The sequence below is a fragment of the Arabidopsis thaliana genome, chromosome 4 (genome assembly GCF_000001735.4).
Source record: "Arabidopsis thaliana chromosome 4, partial sequence".
Lineage (NCBI taxonomy): Eukaryota > Viridiplantae > Streptophyta > Magnoliopsida > Brassicales > Brassicaceae > Arabidopsis > Arabidopsis thaliana.
In genome coordinates this window covers 4,659,714-4,683,312 of record NC_003075.7, presented here as the reverse complement: position 1 = coordinate 4,683,312, position 23,599 = coordinate 4,659,714, and the positions used below count along the sequence as shown (strand labels likewise).

The 23,599-nt window shown below is 38.4% G+C and overlaps 1 protein-coding gene, 2 long non-coding RNA genes and 5 pseudogenes across 8 annotated transcripts; 4 read left to right on the top strand and 4 right to left on the bottom strand.

Moving 5' to 3' along the window:
• Positions 1–520: 520 nt before the first annotated feature.
• On the top strand, positions 521–4,231 carry AT4G07856 (annotated as a pseudogene; the record flags this gene model as incomplete). The annotated part of the gene is made up of 1 exon: positions 521–4,231.
• A 3,356-nt stretch (positions 4,232–7,587) lies between these two features.
• On the bottom strand, positions 7,588–11,676 carry AT4G07850 (annotated as a pseudogene; the record flags this gene model as incomplete). The annotated part of the gene is made up of 1 exon: positions 7,588–11,676.
• A 904-nt stretch (positions 11,677–12,580) lies between these two features.
• On the bottom strand, positions 12,581–13,009 carry AT4G07846 (annotated as a pseudogene; the record flags this gene model as incomplete). Its single annotated transcript has 1 exon — positions 12,581–13,009.
• A 1,941-nt stretch (positions 13,010–14,950) lies between these two features.
• On the top strand, positions 14,951–15,568 carry AT4G05245. Its single transcript, NR_141855.1, has 2 exons — positions 14,951–15,267; positions 15,376–15,568. It is a non-coding gene; the product is annotated as an other RNA (long non-coding RNA).
• A 244-nt stretch (positions 15,569–15,812) lies between these two features.
• AT4G07843 lies at positions 15,813–17,900 on the top strand (annotated as a pseudogene; the record flags this gene model as incomplete). The annotated part of the gene is made up of 1 exon: positions 15,813–17,900.
• A 4,028-nt stretch (positions 17,901–21,928) lies between these two features.
• On the bottom strand, positions 21,929–22,347 carry AT4G07841 (annotated as a pseudogene). Its single transcript has 2 exons — positions 22,213–22,347; positions 21,929–22,129 (listed from the first exon to the last, which is right to left on the bottom strand).
• A 617-nt stretch (positions 22,348–22,964) lies between these two features.
• AT4G07835 (uncharacterized protein) lies at positions 22,965–23,599 on the bottom strand (the record flags this gene model as incomplete). Its single annotated transcript, NM_001340567.1, has 2 exons — positions 22,965–23,127; positions 23,502–23,599. 2 exons carry the CDS (start codon positions 23,597–23,599, stop codon positions 22,965–22,967), a joined length of 261 nt encoding a protein of 86 aa, NP_001327949.1.
• AT4G05235 lies at positions 23,059–23,448 on the top strand. The gene has a single exon (NR_141854.1). It is a non-coding gene; the product is annotated as an other RNA (long non-coding RNA).

Genomic DNA, 23,599 nt, shown 5'->3' with positions numbered 1-23,599 from the left:
TGATGCAGGTAAAGATAAAGTGTGATCGTGGTATCATGGCAAGGAAGAGAGGATGATCTAGGAACTCGTTTGGTTTACTTTTATGTTTTGGTTATTGGAACAGGTTAGGGTTGTGTTAGGATTGTTAGTCATTCTTGGTTTTGTTGGTTGAATTATTTGTTTATTCATAAAATAGTTTTTGTGACTTGCGGTTTAATTGTTGCTTTATTGGTTGGTTTAATTAGATATTTATGGGAATATTTAATTATGTTTAAAAAAAATGGGTCGGGTTGTTTCAATTTGGTATAAGAGCGATCACAATTCTAGGATGTGTAGAAAAATTAATTGATGAATTATTTTCTTGATGATTGATGTGGGATGAGCTAGGATGTTAGCATACTAAGGTTTGATTATGGAGTGTTTAGTCAATTGTGTGTTGTTGGAGGCCTACCATCATCTTCTCCGAACCTTAAATGAAATTCCACGATAAGTTCTTTGTGATATATTCGTTTGTTCTAGTTTCTTAACCTTTTGTACCTGAGTAGCGCAGATGGTTAGAGGAGCTGGAGTTCGTGGTCGTGGTCGCGGTAGAGGACAAGTCCTCGAGGGTACCGGCGAGAGTGATGGCCACAGTGCAACAGTTGAGCAGAGTGTGGGTTCGCAGCCTGAGTTTGTGGAGCACGGGGTTGGGGACGGTCTTGGTGCTGATATAGCTAATGCAACCGGAGTTCCGTCGGAGGAACCCAGGTTGCAGAGGTTGGTTTGGCAGGCCTGCTAAGGCAGTTGTTGGAGCGGTTACCAGGTGTGGTACCAGTGCAGACGCCAGATGCGCCACGAGTGGTGGAGGTGCAGCAGAGGGCTGCAGTTGCTGAGGCGGTTCCATCTTATTTAAGGATGATAGAGCAGTTGCAGAGGATTGGCATCGGGTATTTTTCTGGTGGTACTAGTCCTGAGGAGGCCGACAGTTGGAGGTCGCGGGTTGAGTAGAACTTCGGTTTGAGCAGATGCCCGGTGGAGAATCGGGTGGATCTGGCAGTGCATTTTCTAGAGGGAGATGCACATTTGTTGTGGCGGAGTGTGACTGCCAGGAGGAGGCAGGCGGATATGTCTTGGGCAGATTTCATGGCCGAGTTTAATGCGAAGTACTTTCCGCAGGAGGCGTTCGACCTTATGGAAGCTCGTTTTCTTGAGCTAAGACAGGGTGAGCGGTCAGTTCGGGTGTATGACCGGGATTTTAACCGACTTTTGGTGTATGCGGGTCGGGGCATGGAGGATGACCAGGCCTAGATGAGGAGGTTCTTGAGGGGACTTCGACCGGATTTGAGGGTGCGGTGTAGAGTGTCGCAGTACGCCACGAAGGCGGCACTGGTGGAGACAGCTGCTGAGGTAGACGAGGACCTTCAGAGGTAGGTGGTGGCAGTGAGTCCACCGGTACAATCGAAGAAGACTCAGCAGCAGGTGGCACCTAGCAAGGGCGGCAAGCCTACGCAGGGGCAGAAGAGGAAGTGAGATCATTCTTCTAGAGCTGGACAGGGTGGTCGTGCGGGATGTTTTTCTTGTGGGAGCCTTGACCACAAGGTAGCGGATTGCACGCAGCGAGCTGAGACGAGGGAGTGCTACCACTGCAGGGAGAGAGGACACCTCAGACCAAACTGTCCTAAGCTGCAGCGGATGACAGTGGCAGTAGTACAGCCGGCGGTGCAGCAGGGAGCGCAGGTGCAGCAGGGAGTGCAGCAGAATGTGCAGCAGTTAGCACATATTGCAGCGGCACCACAGGGCTACACTACGAGTGAGATAGGCAGTACCAGTCACAGAGCGATCACTGGCATGATTTCTCAGACTTTGTGAATTATTTCCGTTGTTTTTTGATATCATTGTGTTGTGATGAATGTTAGGGTTCTTAGCATATGAAGTTTGTGTAGGGACCTTATTAGTGGGCGGTGTAGAGGCCCATGTGTTGTTTGACTCTGGAGCATCGCATTGCTTCATTACCTTTGAGAGTGCCTCGCGCGGCAACATCCGTGGGGATCCTGGTGAGCAGTTTGGAGCCGTCAAGGTTGATGGAGGACAGTTTCTAGCGGTTCTGGGGAGAGCGAAGGGTGTGGATATTCAGATTGAAGGGGAGTCGATGCCAGCAGATTTGATTATCAGCCCTGTAGAGTTGTATGATGTTATTCTGCGAATGGATTGGTTGGATCTTTACAGAGTACATCTTGACTGCCACTGTGGGAGAGTTTCTTTTGAGCGGCCAGAGGGGAGGTTGGTTTATCAGGGAGTGAGACCTACCTCAGGGAGTCTCGTAATCTTCGCAATGTAGGTAGAGAAAATGATCGAGAAGGGCTGCGAGGCTTACCTGGTGACGATATCTACGCCAGAGTCTGTGGGGCAGGTAGCAGTGAGCGACATTCGGGTTGTTCACGAGTTCGAGGATGTGTTTCAATTGTTGCAGGGATTACCTCCATCACGGTCTGATCCTTTCATGATTGAGTTGGAACCAGGGACAGCGTCGTTGTCTAAGGCACCCTACAGGATGGCTCCAGCAGAGATGGCAAAGGTAAAGAAGCAGCTAGATGATTTGTTGGGTAAGGGATTCATTCGTCCTAGTACTTCACCTTGGGGAGAGCCGGTGTTATTTGTGAAGAAGAAGGATTGGAGTTTCCGCTTATGTATTGACTACCGAGGGTTGAACCAGGTCACTATGAAGAAGAAGTACCCTTTGCCAAGGATCAATGAGTTGTTGGATCAGTTGAGGGGTGCTACTTGTTTCTCCAAAATTGATTTCACGTCGGGTTATCACCAGATCCCGATAGCGGAGGCATATGTTCGCAAGACTGCTTTCAAGACGAGATATGGACATTTTGAGTTTGTGGTGATGCCTTTCGGTTTGACTAATGCACCTGCAGCGTTCATGAGGTTGATGAACAGCGTGTTCCAGGAGTTTCTGGATGAGTTTGTGATCATCTTTATTGATGACATCTTGGTGTATTCTAAGAGTCCTGAGGAGCATGAGGTACATCTGATGAGAGTGATGGAGAAGCTGTGGGAGCAGAAGTTGTTCGCTAAGTTGAGCAAGTGCAGTTTCTGGCAGAGAGAGATGGGTTTTCTGGGTCACATTTTTTCTGCAAAGGGAGTTTCAGTGGATCCAGAGAAGATTGAGGCTATCAGAGACTGGCCTAAACCGACGAATGCCACTGAGATCAGGAGTTTTCTTGGGTTGGCAGGGTATTACAGGAGGTTCGTCAAGGGATTTGCGAGTATGGCACAGCCGATGAGTAAGCTAACAGGGAAGAATGTTCCTTTTGTGTGGTCACTGGATTGCGAGGAGGGTTTCATGAGTCTTAAGGAGATGTTGATGAGTACACCAGTGTTAATTGCTAGAGCATGGAGAGCCTTACATGGTGTATACTGATGCCTCGAGAGTTGGTTTGGGTTGTGTTCTAATGCAGCGTGGGAAGGTTATTGCCTATGGATCGCGGCAGTTGAGGAAACATGAGGGCAACTATCCCACTCACGATTTAGAGATGGTTGCGGTGATCTTTGCCTTGAAGATTTGGAGGTCTTATCTTTATGGCGGGAAAGTGCAGGTGTTCACGGATCATAAGAGTTTGAAGTATATCTTCACTAAGCCAGAGCTGAACCTAAGGCAGGGGTGATGGATGGAGCTGGTGGCTGATTATGATCTGGAGATAGCCTACCATCCTGGTAAGGCTAATGTGGTTACAGATGCCTTGAGTCGTAAGCGCGTGGGTGCGGCTCCAGGGCAGAGTGTTAAGGCCTTGGTGAGTGAGATTGATGCTTTGCGGTTGTGTGCTGTGGCAAGGGAGCCATTGGGATTGGAAGCTGTGGATCAAGTAGATCTTCTGAGTAGAGTTCGGTTAGCTCAAGAGAAGGATGAGGGGTTGATTGCGGCTTCTAAGGCAGAGGGCTTTGAGTATCAGTTCGTAGCTAATGGAACTATCCTTGTGCATGGGCGAGTTTGTGTGCCTAAGGATAAGGAGTTGCGACAGGAGATCTTGAGTGAGGCTCATGCGAGCATGTTTTCCATTCATCCAGGAGCGACTAAGATGTACCGAGACCTCAAGCGGTACTATCAGTGGGTCGGGATGAAGAGGGATGTAGCTAATTGGGTCGAAGAGTGCGATGTTTGCCAGTTAGTTAAGATTGAGCATCAGGTGCCGAGTAGCCTGTTGCAGAGTTTACCCATTCCTGAGTGGAAGTTGTAACGATCATGACATCTGATGATTTATAAGATGAATATTTTTTTTTCTTAGATTTGACTTGAGTTGTCTTATTTAAGAATGTGTTGTGCGGTTCTCAAAAATGGAAAGTTTCCCAAAAAGGACTTGTCTATTTTTGGAAAGTTTGAGTAAACAACCTAAGAAAGAGGTGTGTTTACGAGATGGCCGGGAGTTGGACATAAGGATATTCCCGAGGGCATATGATGGATGGTGAGGCATAAAGGTGTCTTACGCGAATCCATGAGAGAGTCTGGATATATGCTCGGAAGCGTTTAGTATTGTTTGCTCGAGGGACATGAGGGTCCCAACAACTCGTGAGGAGCGGGGTATGCTCCTGAGGTACCGGTAACTCGAGGGACTTGGTGTCTTTAGAGTGCAAGGGGTACGGTGGCTTTCGGGTGACGATCTGAGAGAACGCTTTAGGGTGATGACCCGAGAGCGAGTTTTGAGGTATTATTTTCTCCAAATGTCGTAACTCGATGACTTTGTGGCCGAGAGTGAGCCGACACAACTCAGGGTTTGACTTTGAGTGGGGAAGATAATACCTGTGATACCCGAGATACCGTAGGCCTAGGCCTGAGAGTGACGGTTTATGCTCGAAGATTGCGGTCTGAGAGTGGAGAGTGAGTTGTGAGCAACAATGACTAGTAAATCGTGAGTATATCGACTGGATAGAGAGACGTAGAAGGGGTCTGGTTGGAGGGAGTGCAGACCGTAGTGATGGTTGCACGGAGTTCCTCGGAGTGGAAGGGTGAAGCTAGATTCGAGGACGAATCTATGTTAGTGGGGGAGAATTGTAACGCCCGTGAACCGGAAAATCGGTTAGGGTTTGTATTTAAATCGTCCGGTTTAATCGGTTGGGTTAATTGGAAACCCTATAGTGTGCCTATAAATGAAAGAAACTCGAAATTAGGGCTTTAGTTATCCACTTTTCGTTTTATAAAGGAGAAAAAGTAAGAGAAGGAGAAGAACCAGAATCGTTAGGGTTTGGGAGGAAACGTTTTCGACATATCAAATCGTTGTCAAAAGTTACGAAATTTGATAGAGTTATTCCCAAATCTTTTGTAGTTATTCTCCAGTTTACAGAAGTGGTTTTGGATTAAAATTGATTGATTTATTCGCAGTTTAGTGAGACACGTTTTCTCAGACGCGAATTAGGACCAGCGGGGATTGTAACTGCGATCATAGTCTCATCTGGTTTCCGATCTGCACGAGGTTTTGTGGGAAACTTTGTGACGTCTAAGGCTAGCGTTTCACCGGAGGGATTTAATAATTAACGGTTAGTTTGTATTTTAGGGTTTCGTCTTTAAGACTATTTGTTTCTGTTTTTCATGTACAGTTTGCTTCAAAGGTTGCTTTTGGTTGTGACATGTTGTAGGACCTTTCTGGACTGTTTCAGACGCAAGGAAAGTCTCTCCTGGGTTTAATTGTTGTTAGAATAATTTTGTTAAGGTGAGTGCGTGACCATGAGCTTATCTGAGCGATTGGGTTGTATGTTTTGTTTTGTGTGATGATATGTAGGTGTGGTAAATGTGTTTTGAGTGAATTGTTCGATGACTGGTTTGTTTGTGTTGTATTTGTGATTATACCCTTTTATTTGCTTGTGTGTATAGCTCGTAAATGGGAGGATCGCCTCACTAAGTATTTATGATAATACTTACGCATCTCATTGTATTGTTGATGCAGGTAAAGATAAAGTGTGATCGTGGAATCATGGGAAGGAAGAGAGGATGATCTAGGAACTCGTTTGGTTAACTCTTATGTTTTGGTTATTGGAACCAGTTAGGGTTGTGTTAGGATTGTTAGTCATTCTTGGTTTTGTTGGTTGAATTATTTGTTTATTCATAAAATAGTATTTTTGACTTGCGGTTTAATTGTTGCTTTATTGGTTGATTTAATTAGATATTTATGGGAATATTTAACTATGTTTAAAAAAATGGGTCGGGTTGTTTCACATTCAACCTCCAAAGGAGAAAAAGATACAAAGTTTTTGAGCAAAGGTTTACAACATTGATAAGAAAGATAACATAAACAAAGGGCTTTAAGGATAGATCCGTAGAAACTCGGCCGATAGGCCCACCAATGGATTCGTTTGACCTGCGACCATTCTGTGCATCCCAATGGTCGGCGACCCCATCCAAAACCCAGCCGCTTATTGCCCACCCACTCCACCTTTCGGCCAAGCACAACAACTGTCCAGCCATCCATTCACACCATCCGTCACCACGAATTTGATTTTATTCGTGGCCATATTGACAAAAACAAGATCAATTCTATCTTAGGTATTTTTTTTTTTGTTATGTTAAAGTTATTGGTGGTTTTAAGATTTTGTTTCGAAGAAGATGCAAATGGAGATTAATATTATTGAATTTGACCATACTAAGCCGAGTACGGCTGATGTTAAGCAAGGAGAGAGATCATCCGGTTAGTTACCACAACCAAGGTGACATTGTTCTTAACCTATCTTTCTCACGGATTCATCCCTATTCTTATTTTCACACTAGGACGGAGTGAAGTAAGTATGGGGGGGGGGGGGGGGTGGGGGGGGGGTGGTTAATGAATCCGTTACTACTAATGCTACTCTCTATTTTGTTAACTTGAAACTTTTTTCCACTTTTTACACCAATATGTTCTAACAAAGCAAAAAATTTTTCTTTATTATCGAGTAATGTTTCTCCTTTTTCTAACAAACCTCTTCTCCTTTTTCCACAGTAGGGAACTGTGATCATGTTATATGATAATTATTGACCATTATGTGTTGAGAATTGTTTCTTGAGGAACACTTACAAGGTTGCAAGGAACTACTGATATGATCTTGGGTGACAAGATCCAGTCCCTTGAAGTCTCTTTGTGTGGATTGTGATGAAGTGATGGTGATATGGTGAATAAATGGATCTGTGGGAAGTTGAAGGGTTGAAGATGGGATGATGATGAACTGAAAACAAACTGAAAATGGATGAAGTGAAACTTCCAAGAGTTGCGGAAAGACTCTTGAACTTTCGGGCTCGATCTTGCTAGGATATTACACACCAAAGCAATCACAAGTTGAAGAGATATTACACACCCTTCACATCAAACAATCACAAGAGGTTTTGATAATAAAAAGTTTGATAAGTCTTACAAAGGAGAAGAGAATAGAATATATAGAGAAGTAGAGGAGCCCTAGAGAAGAGGAAGAGTCATTCTAGAGAAATAAAAACACAAAAACGAAATTTGGATGTCTCCTTTGCTAATGGGCTTCAAAAACAACAATGGGCCATGAAAAGAGTGTGTGGGCTTGCCTCATTAAAAACCTCTCTTGGAAAACCCAATGGGACAAAACCAAGAGGAGGGAAAAAGAGTGCAAGTCACACACCTCCATTGTTGTTGCTTAAACGGCTTGAATCACTACCAACGTGGTTGGACAAGCTTCTTGTTTAAGGCTGCCCTCAATCTTTTGTAGAAGTGTGGTGATAGCTTGATTTAGTAGCTTTGTCTTTGATCTTGTTATTGGACCTTCAAGAACATGCAATGCTTCATCCTTTTTAGCTCCAAGCTCTCCATCCTCAAGCTGCTTTCTTTCTCCAAACTCCTCGGGTTCAAGCTGCTCCTTAGCTCCATGATCCAAGCTTCCCATTATCACATCATCCTCTCCCACTTGAAAAGGATTTGACCTCAAATCTGTTTCATCTGCAATAAAAGGAACAAGATCAGCAACATTAAAACTATTACTCACATTATACTTACCTTGCAAATCCAGAGAGTAGGCATTGTCGTTGATCCTCTTGAGAACTTTAAAAGATCCATCCATCCGCGGCATAAGTTTAGACTTTCTCTTGTTAGGAAAACGTTCTTTTCGGAGATGAATCGAAACTAAGTCTCCTTAGTTGAAGATAAGCTCCTTCCTGCTTTTATTTGCATGCTTAGCATATTGTTTGGTCTTCTCTTCAATGTTCTTTCGCGCCTGCTCATGAATCTGCTGCACTAAATCTGCTTTCTTCTTTCCATCCATGCTCACTCTTTCACTCAAAGGTAAAGGCATCAAATCCAAAGGAGTAATGGGATTAAACCCATAAACAATTTGAAAAGGTGAAAATTTAGTAGCAGAATGCACAGAATGATTATATGCAAACTCAACATGAGGTAAACAATCCTCCCAAGTCTTTAAATTCTTTTTTATCAATGCACGCAGGAGTGTAGACAAAGTCCTATTAACTACCTCAGTTTGTCCATCAGTTTGCGGGTGACAAGTAGTAGAGAATAACAACTTAGTTCCTAACTTAGACCAAAGCGTTTTCCAAAAGTAACTAAGGAACTTAGTGTCTCTATCTGATACTATGGTTTTAGGCATTCCATGTAAGCGAACAACTTCCCTAAAGAACAGATTGGCTATATGCATGGCATCATCAGTTTTATGACATGGAATGAAGTGTGCCATTTTAGAAAATCTATCCACAACCACAAAAATGGAATCTTTACCTGTCCTAGTCCTTGGCAAACCTACTACAAAGTCCATAGAAATATCATTCCAAGGATGCAAAGGAATAGGAAGAGGAGTACACAAACCGTGGGGTTGTGACTTAGCCTTAGCTTGTTTACATGTTGTGCACCTTTCACACATTCTCTCCACATCTCTCTTCATATGCGGCCAATGAAAGTGATCTTGCATAACCTTAAGAGTTTTTGAGACTCCAAAGTGTCCCATTAAGCCTCCACCATGTGCTTCCCTTATAAACAACTCTCTCAAAGAAGAATTAGGAATACACAAACGGTTATCATAAAACAAGAATCCTTCATGTCTATAATACTATCCAAATGCAAACTTTTCACATGATGAGTATATCTTATTAAAATCAGAATCATTTGCATAAAGAAATTTTATATGCTCAAATCCAAGTAACTTAGCATCAAGAGATGAGAGAAGAACATACCTCCTTGACAATGCATCGGCAACTACATTGTCCTTACCTTTCTTGTATTTGATAACATAGGGAAACGTCTCAATGAATTCGACCCACCTAGCATGTCTTTTGTTAAGCTTTTGCTGTCCTTTGAGATGCTTTAGGGACTCATGGTCGGTGTGAATGACAAACTCTTTAGGCCAAAGATAGTGTTGCCACGTTTGTAAGGCTCTCACCAAAGCATAAAGCTCTTTGTCATATGTAGGATAGTTGAGAGTAGCTCCTCCTAGCTTTTCACTGAAATAAGCTATTGGCTTCTTATCCTGCATTAAGACAGCACCAATTCCTACCCCGGGGGCATCACATTCGATTTCAAAAGTTTTAAGAAAATCAGGAAGAGATAAAACAGGGGCATGAGTAAGCTTCTCTTTTAAGGCTTGGAATGCATCTTCTGGAGCTTGTTCCCACTTGAATCCCACGTTTTTCTTGATAACTTCGGTGAGTGGGGCTGCTAGAGTGCTAAAATCTCTCACGAACCTCCTATAGAAGCCGGCAAGTCCATGAAAACTCCTTACTTTTCCTACAGATTTTGGACTTGGCCATTCCCGAATTGCTTTCACTTTCTCTTCATCAACCTTAACTCCATCTGTACTCGCAACAAAACGCCAACTCCCATCCTTCTTAGGTACAAGCAACACTGGAACAGCACATGGACTCATACTTTCACAAATATGACCTCTCTCCATTAGCTCATTCACTTGCTTTTCTAGTTCCTTGGTCTCCACGGGATTGGTCCTATAAGCTGGTCTGTTTGGCAAAGAAGCTCCTGGAACGAAGTCAATTTGGTGCTCAATGCCTCTAATGGGTGGTAAACCTTCTGGATTTTCCTCGGGAAAAACATCTTGATAGTCCTGCAAAAGAAACTTAATACTACTCGGCAAAGCCGGTTCCAAGGCTGTTATATTCAATAAGTTTTCTTTAAAGACAAACAAAAGATTAGGTTTAGTACTCCCCTTTGGTTTACTCTAGGAAGTTTTGGATTGAACAGCTTGAGATCCTTTCTTTTTCATGCTAAGCTGATCCAAGTAGACTTCATGAGGTGCCATAGGTGCCAAAACAGTTTTTCTTCCCCTAAATTCAAAGCTATGTCTATTGGTAAACCCATCATGTATCACTTTCCGATCAGATTGCCAAGGTCTTCCTAACAAAACGTGACTGGCTTCTAAGGGCAGAATATCACATAAGATCTCATCCTCATACTTCCCAATGGCTAACGGCACTTGAACTTGTCTGGTAACAGCCATTTCTCCACTCTCATTTAGCCATTGCAGTTTATAAGGTTTAGGATGCGGAAACTCCTCTAAACCAAGTTTCTGGACCATAGTCTCACTTGCAACATTGGTACAGCTTCCACCATCTATAATCAAACTACACACTTTTCCCTTAATCAAACACCTTGTATGGAACAGATTCTCTCTTTGCGCTTGTTCTTCAGCTTTGTTTAGCACACTTAAGACCCTCATAGTCACAAGTAGCTCTCCTTTAGGTGCTTCTTCAACATCGGATTCTTCTGGTTTCTCATCCTCGGACTCAACCTCTCCACTGTCCCTAATTATCATAATTCTTTTGTTGGAACACTCACTAGCATAATGCCCAAGTCCGTGGCATTTGAAACACTTGAGATCTCTAGTTCTCGTAACTTCTTTTTCTTTCCCCTTTGAACTGATTTCTTCAACCTTAGGCTTCACAAACGGCTTGTACTCTTTTTGAAAACCAGATTTCTCTTCTCTTTGGTAGCTAGGTTTGCTAGAATTGTAGCTAGGCTTAGCACTCCTTCTCTTAATCTGTTTCTCAAACATGACTGCCTTGTGAAACAATTCTTCAAGGTTCTCATAATGTATCACCTCGAAACGGTCTAAAATGTCTCTATTGAGGCCTCCCATGAATCTAGACATAGTTGCTTCACACTCTTCTTGAACATCAGCCCTTAGCATCAATGTTTCCATTTCTTTGAAGTACTCCTCAACCGTTCTATTTCCTTGAACCAAATTCCTCAACCTTTGGTGCAGCTCTCTATGGTAATGACTAGGCACAAACCTTCTCTTCATGATATTCTTTAGCTGATTCCAAGTTTCAATCGAATCATCTCCAAGACGCCTTTTAGTAGTAACAACTTGATCCCACCAGCTTAGTGCATAATCATAGAATTCAGTGGCTGCCACTTTAACCTTGTTTGCTTCAGTATACTCTTGACAAACAAACACCAACTCAATCTTCTTCTCCCACTACAAATAATCATCAGGATTATTAGTACCATGGAATGGAGGGATGCGAAGCTTAAGATTAGCTAAGTTGTCTCTTGGAGGGTGTCTTTCTTCTTGCCCACGTCTTTGCCTCCTATGACTAGTGCGAGTAGAGGATTGGCTGTAGTAGCTAAGTGTTGCCTCCCGATCAGAATTATTCCTCATAGTTCTGTTCTTCCTTTCTTGGTTAGACCTTGCAGCCTCAAATCTCTCATCCATCATCTTAGCCATATTAGTAGTGAGAGTTGCGGTAAGAGTAGCTGTTATAGCTTCCATCAACAACTTGTTGTTTTGTGCATTGCTATTCTCTTCCTTATCTTTATCTGACATGATTCTGCAACTAGAAGACACACAATATCAAATTCCTCTTAAAACAAACCAAATCAGTACCAAAAACACATAATCATAGACCCTAGAATACAAAACGTTTAGCTTATTCAAATCGCACGATCTAATACAGTTTCCTATAGTTCAGAACGTGATCTAAACGATTTAACAAGTTTCGAACGATTCCAATAAGTATTCAAGCCTACAACGACGAAACAATTTTGACGAACAGAGAATACCAAGAGTTTAGAAAAAACACAACTTGATACAAAGTTGCTCTGATACCACGTGATATGATCTTGGGTGACAAGATCCAGTCCCTTGAAGTCTCTTTGTATGGATTGTGATAGAGTGATGGTGATATGGTGAATGAATGGATCTGTGGGAAGTTGAAGGGTTGAAGATGGGATGATGATGAACTGAAAACAAACTGAAAATGGATGAAGTGAAACTTCCAAGAGTTGCGGAAAGACTCTTGAACTTTCGGGCTCGATCGTGCTAGGATATTACACACCAAAGCAATCACAAGTTGAAGAGATATTACACACCCTTCAGATCAAACAATTAGAAAGAGGTTTTGATAATAAAAAGTTTGATAAGTCTTACAAAGGAGAAGAGAATAGAATATATAGAGAAGTAGAGGAGCCCTAGAGAAGAGGAAGAGTCATTCTAGAGAAATAAAAACACAAAAACGAAATTTGGATGTCTCCTTTGCTAATGGGCTTCAAAAACAACAATGGGCCATGAAAAGAGTGTGTGGGCTTGCCTCATTAAAAACCTCTTGGAAAACCCAATGGGACAAAACCAAGAGGAGGGAAAAAGAGTGCAAGTCACACACCTCCATTGTTGTTGCTTAAACGGCTTGAATCACAACAGACGTGGTTGGACAAGCTTCTTGTTTAAGGCTGCCCTCAATCTTTTGTAGAAGTGTGGTGATAGCTTGATTTAGTAGCTTTGTCTTTGATCTTGTTATTGGACCTTCAAGAACATGCAATGCTTCATCCTTTTCAGCTCCAAGCTCTCCATCCTCAAGCTGCTTTCTTTCTCCAAACTCCTCGGGTTCAAGCTGCTCCTTAGCTCCATGATCCAAGCTTCCCATTATCACATCATCCTCTCCCAGTTGAAAAGGATTTGACCTCAAATCTGTTTCATCTGCAATAAAAGGAACAAGATCAGCAACATTAAAACTATTACTCACATTATACTTACCTTGCAAATCCAGAGAGTAGGCATTGTCGTTGATCCTCTTGAGAACTTTAAAAGGTCCATCCATCCGCGGCATAAGTTTAGACTTTCTCTTGAGGACAAGCAAAGTCTAAGTCTGGGGGAGTTGATACCACAACTTTTTAGCCCTTTTTAGCTATTGTTTTCTTATGTTTCAGAGAGCATTTTTTGTCATTCTAGAGCCAAGAAGAGGAGAAACACGTATTCTAGGAGCCAAGACGGTTTTAAGAGTTTTGAAGCTAAAAGTATCAAAAAACAATCAATTCTTGTACTTCAGAAGTTTAGCATCCGGTCGAGGTCTTCCCCATCACGACAACAAGATATTTCGATATGCATAGAAAGCTAGAAGAGTCAAGATTAACGTCGAAATCCAATCGAAGCAACCCATGAAGCCGTTTGGGAGATATGACCCGAAGAGTGAATACATGTCAAGAACCGGCCGTTTGGAAATAATAAATCCAAAAAGCATCCGGCCAAGGAGACTTGCACCCGGGCAGATCCGAGAAGCTTTTCACTGACCATTAGGTCACGCCCAAGTCCTTCCCTCTTTGTGCCACCGTCATTAGGCTCCTTCCCTGAAGCCCACTACTCGGCCCTATCACTTACTTATCCGGCGGATTGACGTTCTTACTCCTAAACCTAATTCTTGGCCATCAAGTATAAATACTTATTATAAGCCCTAACCCTAGGTGTGCGTTCATCACAAGCAAACACTAGCCATCACCGAGAACTACCAACTCGCCGCCACACCTCTTGAGCTCGAAGATCACCATCTCTCTCTATTTCTCTTTCGTTTTTATCAGACTCTTTATGGTGGAGTGTTGCCTCTTGTGTTCTACATTCAAAGAAGTAATCTCTAAACAATTTTTAAGTTTTATTTATCTTTTTGTTATGGTTTACTTAACCCAACTTTTGATTAGCTCCTTTGCCATGAGCGAGTAGATCTCTAGTTGAGTTTGAGGGGGTTTCAATGGGGAATTCATGGGGACGTTAGATCAAGTTTAGGTTGGCAGGTTCTATGATTTTGTTTGATCGCTTACACTATTATTTCTAGTTGAGTTTAATCTTAATGCATGTATGTCCGGAACGCCACCTTGTACATGATCTTAGGTATTTTATACTTGGCAGAATCTTGTATAATTGCTTGAACTAACTTAACTAAATAAAGAACTATAACCGTTACACGCCCACCGAGTGATAGGGACTTATGGACTAGAATCAAACTTGAACTTAATGCTTTGATCTTTATCTCGAAACCATGTTAGCACCTACTAGCCTTTAGGGCAACTGAGTACGCGAGGTATTAGTGAGAATAACCGGCTTTCACCTACTAGCCGTTAGGGCTATCTGGTCTTGGATGAGTTTCGTATATCTGAGAATTTGGAAGTAAACAAACCTAACCATGTTATCACATGAATTGGGATCTATACCTTATTGTTGAACCATGACATCCGGAGAAACCCTCGAAGACCTAACGCTTCTCTCTTATTGCTTATCGTTTACTTTAAGTATTTGTCTTTTATTTTGCTTATTCACTACATACAACAACCCCCTCTCTCTTTATTTTGGTCCTAGCTTCACTCTCTTCTTAAGGATCTCTCTGAGCTACTTTTCTCCTTGTGGATTCGATCCTAAAGTACTACTCTGATATAGTGTGCACTTGCAGTAGTCGTGTGCTCTTTCAGGTAAAAGCCTGAGGCAAAATAAAACACGCATCACAAGACTTTGCCAAGGAAGTGCAAAACAAAAGCTGCAAAAGTGAGAGGTTTAGTGAATACTTCTGATGGGAAACTTCACCCGTTAATGCATTGAACAATGAAAACCAAGGAGAAAGATTTGTTGAATAGTGTGTGATTGAACAAGTGTTCTTCCTCTCACACAGACAATCGAACATGAAGAGGTTAAAGAATCTCAATAACATTTTCCTTGTTGTCTTTTCTTTGGCCATGCCTATAATCCTAATTTGTTTACTTGTTTCTCAATTTCACCAAGTGGTTAGACTTGGAGGTCATGCTCTTTTTGTCTTATAAGTTAGGCTAACATGGAGATATTAAAACTATGAGCTCTTCTTTATGTCTTATAAGCTTAAAAATAAAAACCTTAGTAATAAGTTTCGTACTTGTTAAGTAAAACTTTTGTATTATGCAATTGAATGTCAATTCCTGGATCTTGAGCTCAACATAAATTTTGTATTCTTGAATCTTGATTGTTTCTCTTTGAAAGGGCGCATGCGTTGTAGAGATTATACAAATGACTGATATATTGGAGGGCAGTATCATTAGAAGTGCTAGAAGAATCGACGTGTTTTTGAACCAGGTAATGTCAGCAAACTCTCTATATCTTCTACAATTAAATTTTTGTTTGTGAATTGTCTTATAATTGCTTAATGTCATAAAACTCTTTGTAATGTTTTTTACTTTAGAAACTTGTTTGAGTTCAAGTTAAGTGCTTTTGACTTAATCACTTAACTTAACTGAACTTGTTTAGTTAACGACGTTAACTAAACCAAAAAAAAAAAAAACCTTTTGCACCATCTAGAATCTTTGAAGTTAGTATTTAAGGAAAAAAAAACCTAGACGACTTTAGCATAATTTGCTTGACACAAAACTGATCACATCAACGACTCAAAGTCTCAGCCTCTCAAACTCTCCAAGTCTGAAGAATTTCAAACCAAAATCTCAAAGTCTCTGAGATATAGATTCGTAATGGTAAGTTGATTTATTGATTATGAATCAATTTTGTACTTTGATTGGAAAATTATCGACATTTATTCATTGTTTTGTACTTTATTAATTATTATAGGATTCTGAAGATTTTTCTGAGTTTGGATCAATTGACTTAGATTCACTGTAGTAGATTTGATGAAAACGAACAAAGAAGATTTGATGGAGCTGAAACATCTAAATCTCGTATAAGACAAAGAATTGATATTGCGGATGATGATGTCAATGATAATGATATCAAAGACGACAACGACAAAGGAAAGACATCAACACCAGAAGATCCGAAACCGAAGAAGAGAAAGTAGTATGCAGATTGTTGGGAACATTTTACTTTGATCTGGAAGAAAGATAAGACTGGGAAAGTAGTAGAAAGAGCGCAATGCAAGCACTGCAAGAATGATTATGCATATGATCCACACAAAAACGGTACTAAATCTTACAATCTCCACTTGGAAAAGTGTAAGATTCGGCTTAGGAATGCTGATATTGGTACAATGATAGTCAATGCAGAGGCAAAATTACAAGCTAGGAAAATAGATCATATGGTTTTTCGTGAGAAGGTAGCTAGGTGTATCATTCAGCATGATCTTCTGTTTCCGTATGTTGAATATGAGAAAGTTAGATCAGTGTGGAAATATTTGAACGCAGATGTGAAGTTTATTACTCGGAACACAACTGTAGCTGACGTTTTGAAGTTGTATGAGAATGAGACAGGGAATTTATAGAGAGAATTAGCTCAGCTTCCTGGCAGGATTAGTTTCACTTCTGATTTGTAGACTGCAACTACTCAAGAAGGCTACATGTGTCTGACAGCTCATTACATTGACAGAAACTGGAAATTAAACAATAAGATGATTGCGTTTTTTGCTTTCAAGCCTCCACATACATGGATGAGCATAGCCATGGTGATTCTACAGAAGTGGCAGGATTGGGGAATTGAGAAAAAGTGTTCTCCATCATGTTAGACAATGCTGCTAACAATGACAAAATACAAGAGATTCTGAAATCTCAGCTTATGTTACAGAATGATTTGTTATGTAAAGGAGAATATGTTCATGTGAGATGTGCTGCACATATTCTCAATATCATTGTTCAGATAGGGTTGAAAGACATAGGGCATACGTTGCATAAGATCAGAGAGAGTATCAAATTTGTGAAAGCTTCTAAAAACGTGAGATATTGCTTACAAAATGTGTGGAACCTGTTGGTATAAATTAAGGTTAAGGCGGGTTTGATTTTGGATGTGACAACTAGGTGGAATTCGACATACAAGATGCTTGATAGAGCTCTCAAGTATCGAGCTGGCTTTACTAATCTCAAAGTCATTGATGCGAGGAACTACAATTCTCTCCCTACATAAGAAGAATGGCACTGATTAAAGCAAGTTTGTGAATTTTTAGAGCCTTTTAATGTGATCACTAATCTGAATTTCTGGTTCTTCATATCCAACTTAAAACTTGTATTTCATGCAAGTTTGGAAGATCAATGACTGATTGGTATCAAATACGAGTAATCAAGATGAAATCATTAGAAAAATTATTGTCCCAATGAGAGATAGATTTGATAAGTATTGGGAAGAAGTTGGTGATGTCTTTGCAATGACTACGGTGTTTGATCCACGGTTCAAGCTAATTCACTTGTATAATATTGTTTTGCAAAGCTGGGTAAGAGTGATGCTAAGACAAAGATAGAAAATTTACATACTAAGTTGACAACTTTGTTTGAATCATATGAGAATAAGTCCATTTTCACATCATCGTCTAAAGAAACGTTTATTCCAATTTTTAGTGTGGTTTTAGTTAATTGTTTCTTTATTGTTTTTTTGGCTGAAATTGGTAAATAATCTCGCAAGATTTTTTTGCTTTCCGCAAAGAAACTATTGTTAGTAGTGTAAAGTCTTCTTTGGATATGTTTTGGACCGCCATTGGAAACAATAGATTTTGAGAGTTTGGATATTTTGAACTATTGGAAAGATAACACCAACGCTATGGTGCATTGGCGTTCATGGCTTATGACCTCCTTAGTATTCCAATCATAACAGTAGCCTCTGAATCCTCTTTTAGTATTGGAGCTAGAGTTTTGAACAAGTATAGAAGCCCTCTTCTACCGAAACATGTTCAAGCACTAATATGCAGCCGCAATTGGTTAAAAGGTTTTGAAGCATATGAAAATGCTAAGCAAAAAATTTTCATAATTTTTGCACTTACAGAATTATAAATCATGCATTGATTTTGTTATTTTTATGGGACATATGTAGAGGAGGCTGAAGTATATGGTGAACTTGAAGATGAGAAAGTGCGTACTTTTGAGTCAATTGTTGACCACGATGCCGACGATTCTTGATATTGATGAAGATTGAAGACACATCTTGAGTTGAGTTTGAGATTCATGTTTTCAGCATTCAGTTTAACACTTTAGGTTATGTTTCAGATTTTCAGTTTAATACTTTAGTTTATGTTTCAGACTTTCAGCTTTTAGTTTAATACTTTAGTTTATGTTTCAGACTTTCAGTTTAATATTTAGTTTATGTATCAGTCAGTTTCAGTTTAATACTTAAGTTTATGTTTCAGACTTTCAGCTTTCTGTTTAATACTTTAGTTTATGTTTCAGACTTTCAGCTTTCAGTTTAATACTTTAGTTTATGTTTCAGACTTTCAGTTTCAGTTTAATACTTTAGTTTATGTTTCACACTTTCAGTTTCAGTTTAATACTTTAGTTTATGTTTCAGACTTTCAGTTTCAGTTTAATACTTTAGTTTATGTTTCAGACTTTCAGCTTTCAGTTTAATACTTTAGTTTATGTTTCAGTCTTTCAGCTAGGCGTGGGCATTCGGGTACCCGTTCGGGTTCGGTTCTTTTTTTCCGGGTATCGGGTCTATTCGGGTAGGAGGTTGAGAACCATTCGGGTATTCTAAAAATTCGGTTCGGTTTCGGTTCAGGTTAGGGTCGGTTCGGTTATTTTAGTAAAAATATAAAAATAACCAAAAATACCCAAAATATTTTTGGGTTCGGGTTGGATTCGGGTTTTTTACTCATATATACCCAAATCTATCTGAAATACCCGATTACCCGTAAATATATTGGTTACTTTTTATACAAATATAACCAAATGTAACCAAAATACTTAAATTACCTAAAAGAAAACTATAACATTTGTTACTTTTATCCCAAATATATCCAAATGTATATGAATTACTAAAAACATCTAGTTTAATCGGATTTATAATTTTAATTTTGGGTGTTTGAGGTATTACAAATATATATATAACTAACATATTTAGGTTACATTTGTATTCGGGTACCCACGGGTATTAGATTCGGTTCAGGTTTTTTCGGGTAGTGAGGTCGAGGACCCATTTGGGTAATTCTAAAAATCGGATTCGGGTTCGGTTCGGTTATTTTTCGGGTTTTTCGGTTCGGATATTCGGTTCCGGGTATTATGCCCAGGCCACAAGGAAAAAAAACAAAACAGAGGAAGCTGAAGATCATGACCGCGGGCTGGCCTGTTAGCCCAATGGGCATTGCGGGGCGGGTATGGGCTTCGTTTTTTCGTCTGCGGTCTTTGGCAGACCGGACCGCCTCGGAATGAACATAAGCAAGGTCCGTCATAGACCGCCCGTTTGGTTACACATGTTTTTATTTTCAATTTATCTGAAAATATTTGCCCTTTTTGTTGTTTGAACAATATTTTATGTTACTCAAAGTTATTTATCCAATAAGATTTCATAGTTAAATCTACTCAACATTTTTGAAACACATTTTAAGGAATCCAATTGGGTCTGATTTTTTATTCAATATTGATCCGAAAATCTTTAATCGGATCTTCCAAAATTGGTTTTTATTACCAATTTCTACCAAAAAAATAATTATAAACGAAATTAATTTAATTACCAAATTTAATATATATAATATCTCTAAACTAACCATATTTGTTATTTACCTTAACTAATTTCCTAAAACATCTTTACCTAATTTAAACATAAATATATGATTCTTCTTTCAAATTTATTTGATCTTATATTTAATTTATTTTGAATTTATATAAAATAAAAATAGTTAATAAAATAGTATATTTTTTTCTGTATATGATGTAATTCAAATTTTTTTAAACGAACATATATTATTCAATTCATGAAAAAATAATATGTGTACAATGTCCCACATTGCTTAAAAAATTGGACATTGGTTCAGAGCTATACTATAAATTATTCCGGTTAAGAATAAGCAGGAAGCTTGATTTATCAGGCGTCCAAAATTAAAGTGGTTATCCGGTTTACTCGGGTTCTTGATTTTAAAGAATAGAAACTTTACAAAGTTTCAAAAATTATAAATATTTTAACTTTATCAAAAGTTATATTTTCTAATTTTACAAACTTTTTATAAAGTTTAGCTTTAAATATTTATAATTTTAAAACTTATGAAGTTTTCTAAATTATAAATTGAATTTTACAAGAAATTTAAACATTATAAATATATAAAAATATATATTAATACGGGACGATATATTACGGGAGAAGTCTAGATATAACAATCAAAATTCAATGGTAAAGTTTGGGTCAATATTAAATTTCTTTTGAAGTTTCAAATTTTATAAATATTTGAAATTTACAAGAAAATGACAAAATTATGTTTAATTTCACAGGACGAGGTTATATTGTGGGACGGTTTTGGGTACGACTTCACTTCTTTTAATTAATCTTTAGGTGGGTTTTCTTTATTCAAATTGGATTCTTATGTTGTATGGTGTTGGACTATTTAGCTAACTTGGCCTTGATGGTCATGTAATACTTTAATCCTCATTAGAACCCTAAGCGTCACATATACATTACACATATTTACACTATTTGTCAATCTAATAATACTTTCAAAATTTATAATTGAAAAAATTATAATACCAACTTACAAAAATAATTTTATTTTGTTTATCTACTTAACAATCTTATTTTATCTACTTAACATTTTTGAAATACATATTTGCTCTTTTCTGAACAAAATAAAAATATATATATAATATATATATATATATATATATATCTTTAAACAAAAATAGACACTAAAAATATCTCAACAACAAATCTAAACAATATATATATATATATATATATATCTTTAAATTATAAAATATCACATAAATATTTATGGGCTTCAAATTTTAACAATTATTTGAACAGGTTTTCTAAAATATATCAAAACCAAATATATTGAAGATAAAACAAATACAAGTAAGAAATATATTAATTTAAAAGATACAAAATATTTAACAAGAAATTTTGTTTCTTTTGTTCAAAGAATTCGATATAAAATCTAGATATAAATAGTATATAATTTTCTTATTATATTGAAATTGTAAATTGACTCGAAATATCTTAAATAAAAATATTATTAAAAAGAAAAAGAACAATTTGATTTTTAATTATCACGGGACAGATTTATATGGCGGAATGAATTTAGATGAGACGGGTTTACATAGTAGGCGAGTTTGGATGAGACGAGTTTATATGGTGCTATGAGTTTAGATGGGACAGATTTGGATACCACGGGTGTATTCCTAGAATTAAATCAAATTGCAACTGTACAATACTAAACAAAACCAACAATAATAACATAACAAATACAATTCGTATTTAAATTTTTAGTTATAAAAAATACATTAAAATTCAACATTATAGTATAAGTGTTAATCTTCTTTGACACCTCTAAATGTTATTCTTCTTTGATACATTTAAATGTATAATTTTATTTGTATGTTACTAAATTACATATGTTCCACTGGTAAAATCTGAAAACACCAAAAGTTTAAATTATATAATTTTTTCTAAAACAAATTATAATTAAAAAATAAAATATTATCCCTTGGTATGATATATCACAAGTCAAATCGTAGAAGATAAAATAATACATATTAGACTTACTAATATCATAATTATGACTCAATAAAAAGCATACACAACTTTATCGATAATTATTAATCAACACAAACAACAACAAATAATAAATTATATTTTATGATAAAGAAAAATAAATAAAATATTTAACCCGCGGTATACTGCGGGTCATATCCTAGTCATTTAACAAATTGACCTTCGTAAGGAATTATTCATAGGAACTAAACCAGACCAAACCGGTCCTTTTCTCTCTGGTCGGCCACTGCTTTTTGAACAGAACAATCTCGATCTCTTTCTCTATGTCTCACTCTCTCACTCACCAGCGCAAAGTGATGTTGGTGTGTTCTTCATCTTCTTTGTCTTCTCAAAAGTTTGGCAACACCATTTTGGTGCAAGGCTCTAAGCAAATCGCGCATTCGTCTTCTCTTTCCAAGTCAATGCGATTCATAAATCTGCTACCTTCAATGTCACACTGATTTTAGGTGATGGCTTTTGGATTCAGATACCACAAGCTTTCATCCAATAAGTCAACAAAGTTGATATGAAGTCTCTCAAGTAACGGTAATATAACACTTGCACTTAGCCAAAGCCATGTTGTAAGATTAACCCACTAATAAAAAAAACACAATGGCATCAAAAGGGCTTCTTAGTCTTACCGTAAAACTTCCTAATCGTATTTTTTCTTCAGTGCCAAGATAGATTCTACCGCCCATCAGCACGTACATGTGCGATACAAAGAAGACACCTATAAAACAAATAAGCCAAGAGGAAAAGGGAAAAACTATCAAGGAATCTACCAATCCACACACACACAACTCAAGACATTGTACACATCATCAAACCTAAATAATGTTGGGAATATCTTAAAATCGTTTGTACTTTACTCTAGTTAAAGTTGTAATGTCGAGGTTTGACATTCGCATAATATTAGATGGTTATAATAGTTTGCTAGAGACCGCTTATAATCTATGAGTTTATAATTCATTGTTAATATTATACGAACCTACATGGCAGACACCTAAACAAATTGGATCAAATATAAAATTAAGTTTAATTTTGATTAAACTAATATTAGGTTAAAAGATTTCTATTATATATATATGATATATAAATTAAAATAAAAGTTTATAATATATATATGATATATAGATATACTTATATTTGTATTTGAGCACTTAAATAAATAATGTTATATATGTATATAAAATATACATATGTGCACTAATACGAATATGTGGTTTATTCTTGTAGAGAAAGTCATGTTGCATGGATTGGGCTTGGCCCATTGACTTTATATGCATTAGGTTGTGTGAACCTATTATAAAAGTGGTGCATTATAACTTTTGAGATGCAGCCGTTTTTGAATCCTTAAGATTACAGAATGTTTTTTTGCCCAAATAGGCCCATCAGAAGATTTCATCTTGCTCACAGAAGAAGAAAACTGGATTTGACTCAATCCTGAAACACACGTCGACATAACCACGTGTCAGATGAGCAATCTTAAGCGAACCGACTTCAACCTCCACCGTCGGAGCTTCAGTTCCAGGGACAGAATCACTGTCGATAGGACTATCTAACATGGATTCTTAAGGGTTTCTCACTGGTAGATAGTAAAGAGGCTCCAATTAAAGATACATCAGCAAATTGGCAATGATTAATAAGCGACGGATTCCACTTCTTATCTTCATCATAATTCTCAGATCTCTGATTTGATTTCTGCAATCAAGTCTCAACATGAAATAGATCGGAACATAACACTAGAAAGCTAGATTACTTACACTGTCATTACCAACCCATGTATGTGAGATTATTAAAAGCAAACAAAAGTAAAAACACAGATAAACAAAGGAAAGAGGATGCGTAGGAGAAAGCCAGCCACATGCCACCATGGAAACGCGACGGTGCTGGACGAAAGCCGGGCATCTCTACTATGTGAGCCAGACAATTCCGGACGGGAGCCGACCAACGGCGGAGATGAATCCACCGAAATCGGACGAGAAAACCAGTCACCGTCGTTGAGGTAACCAACTGTGCTGGGCAT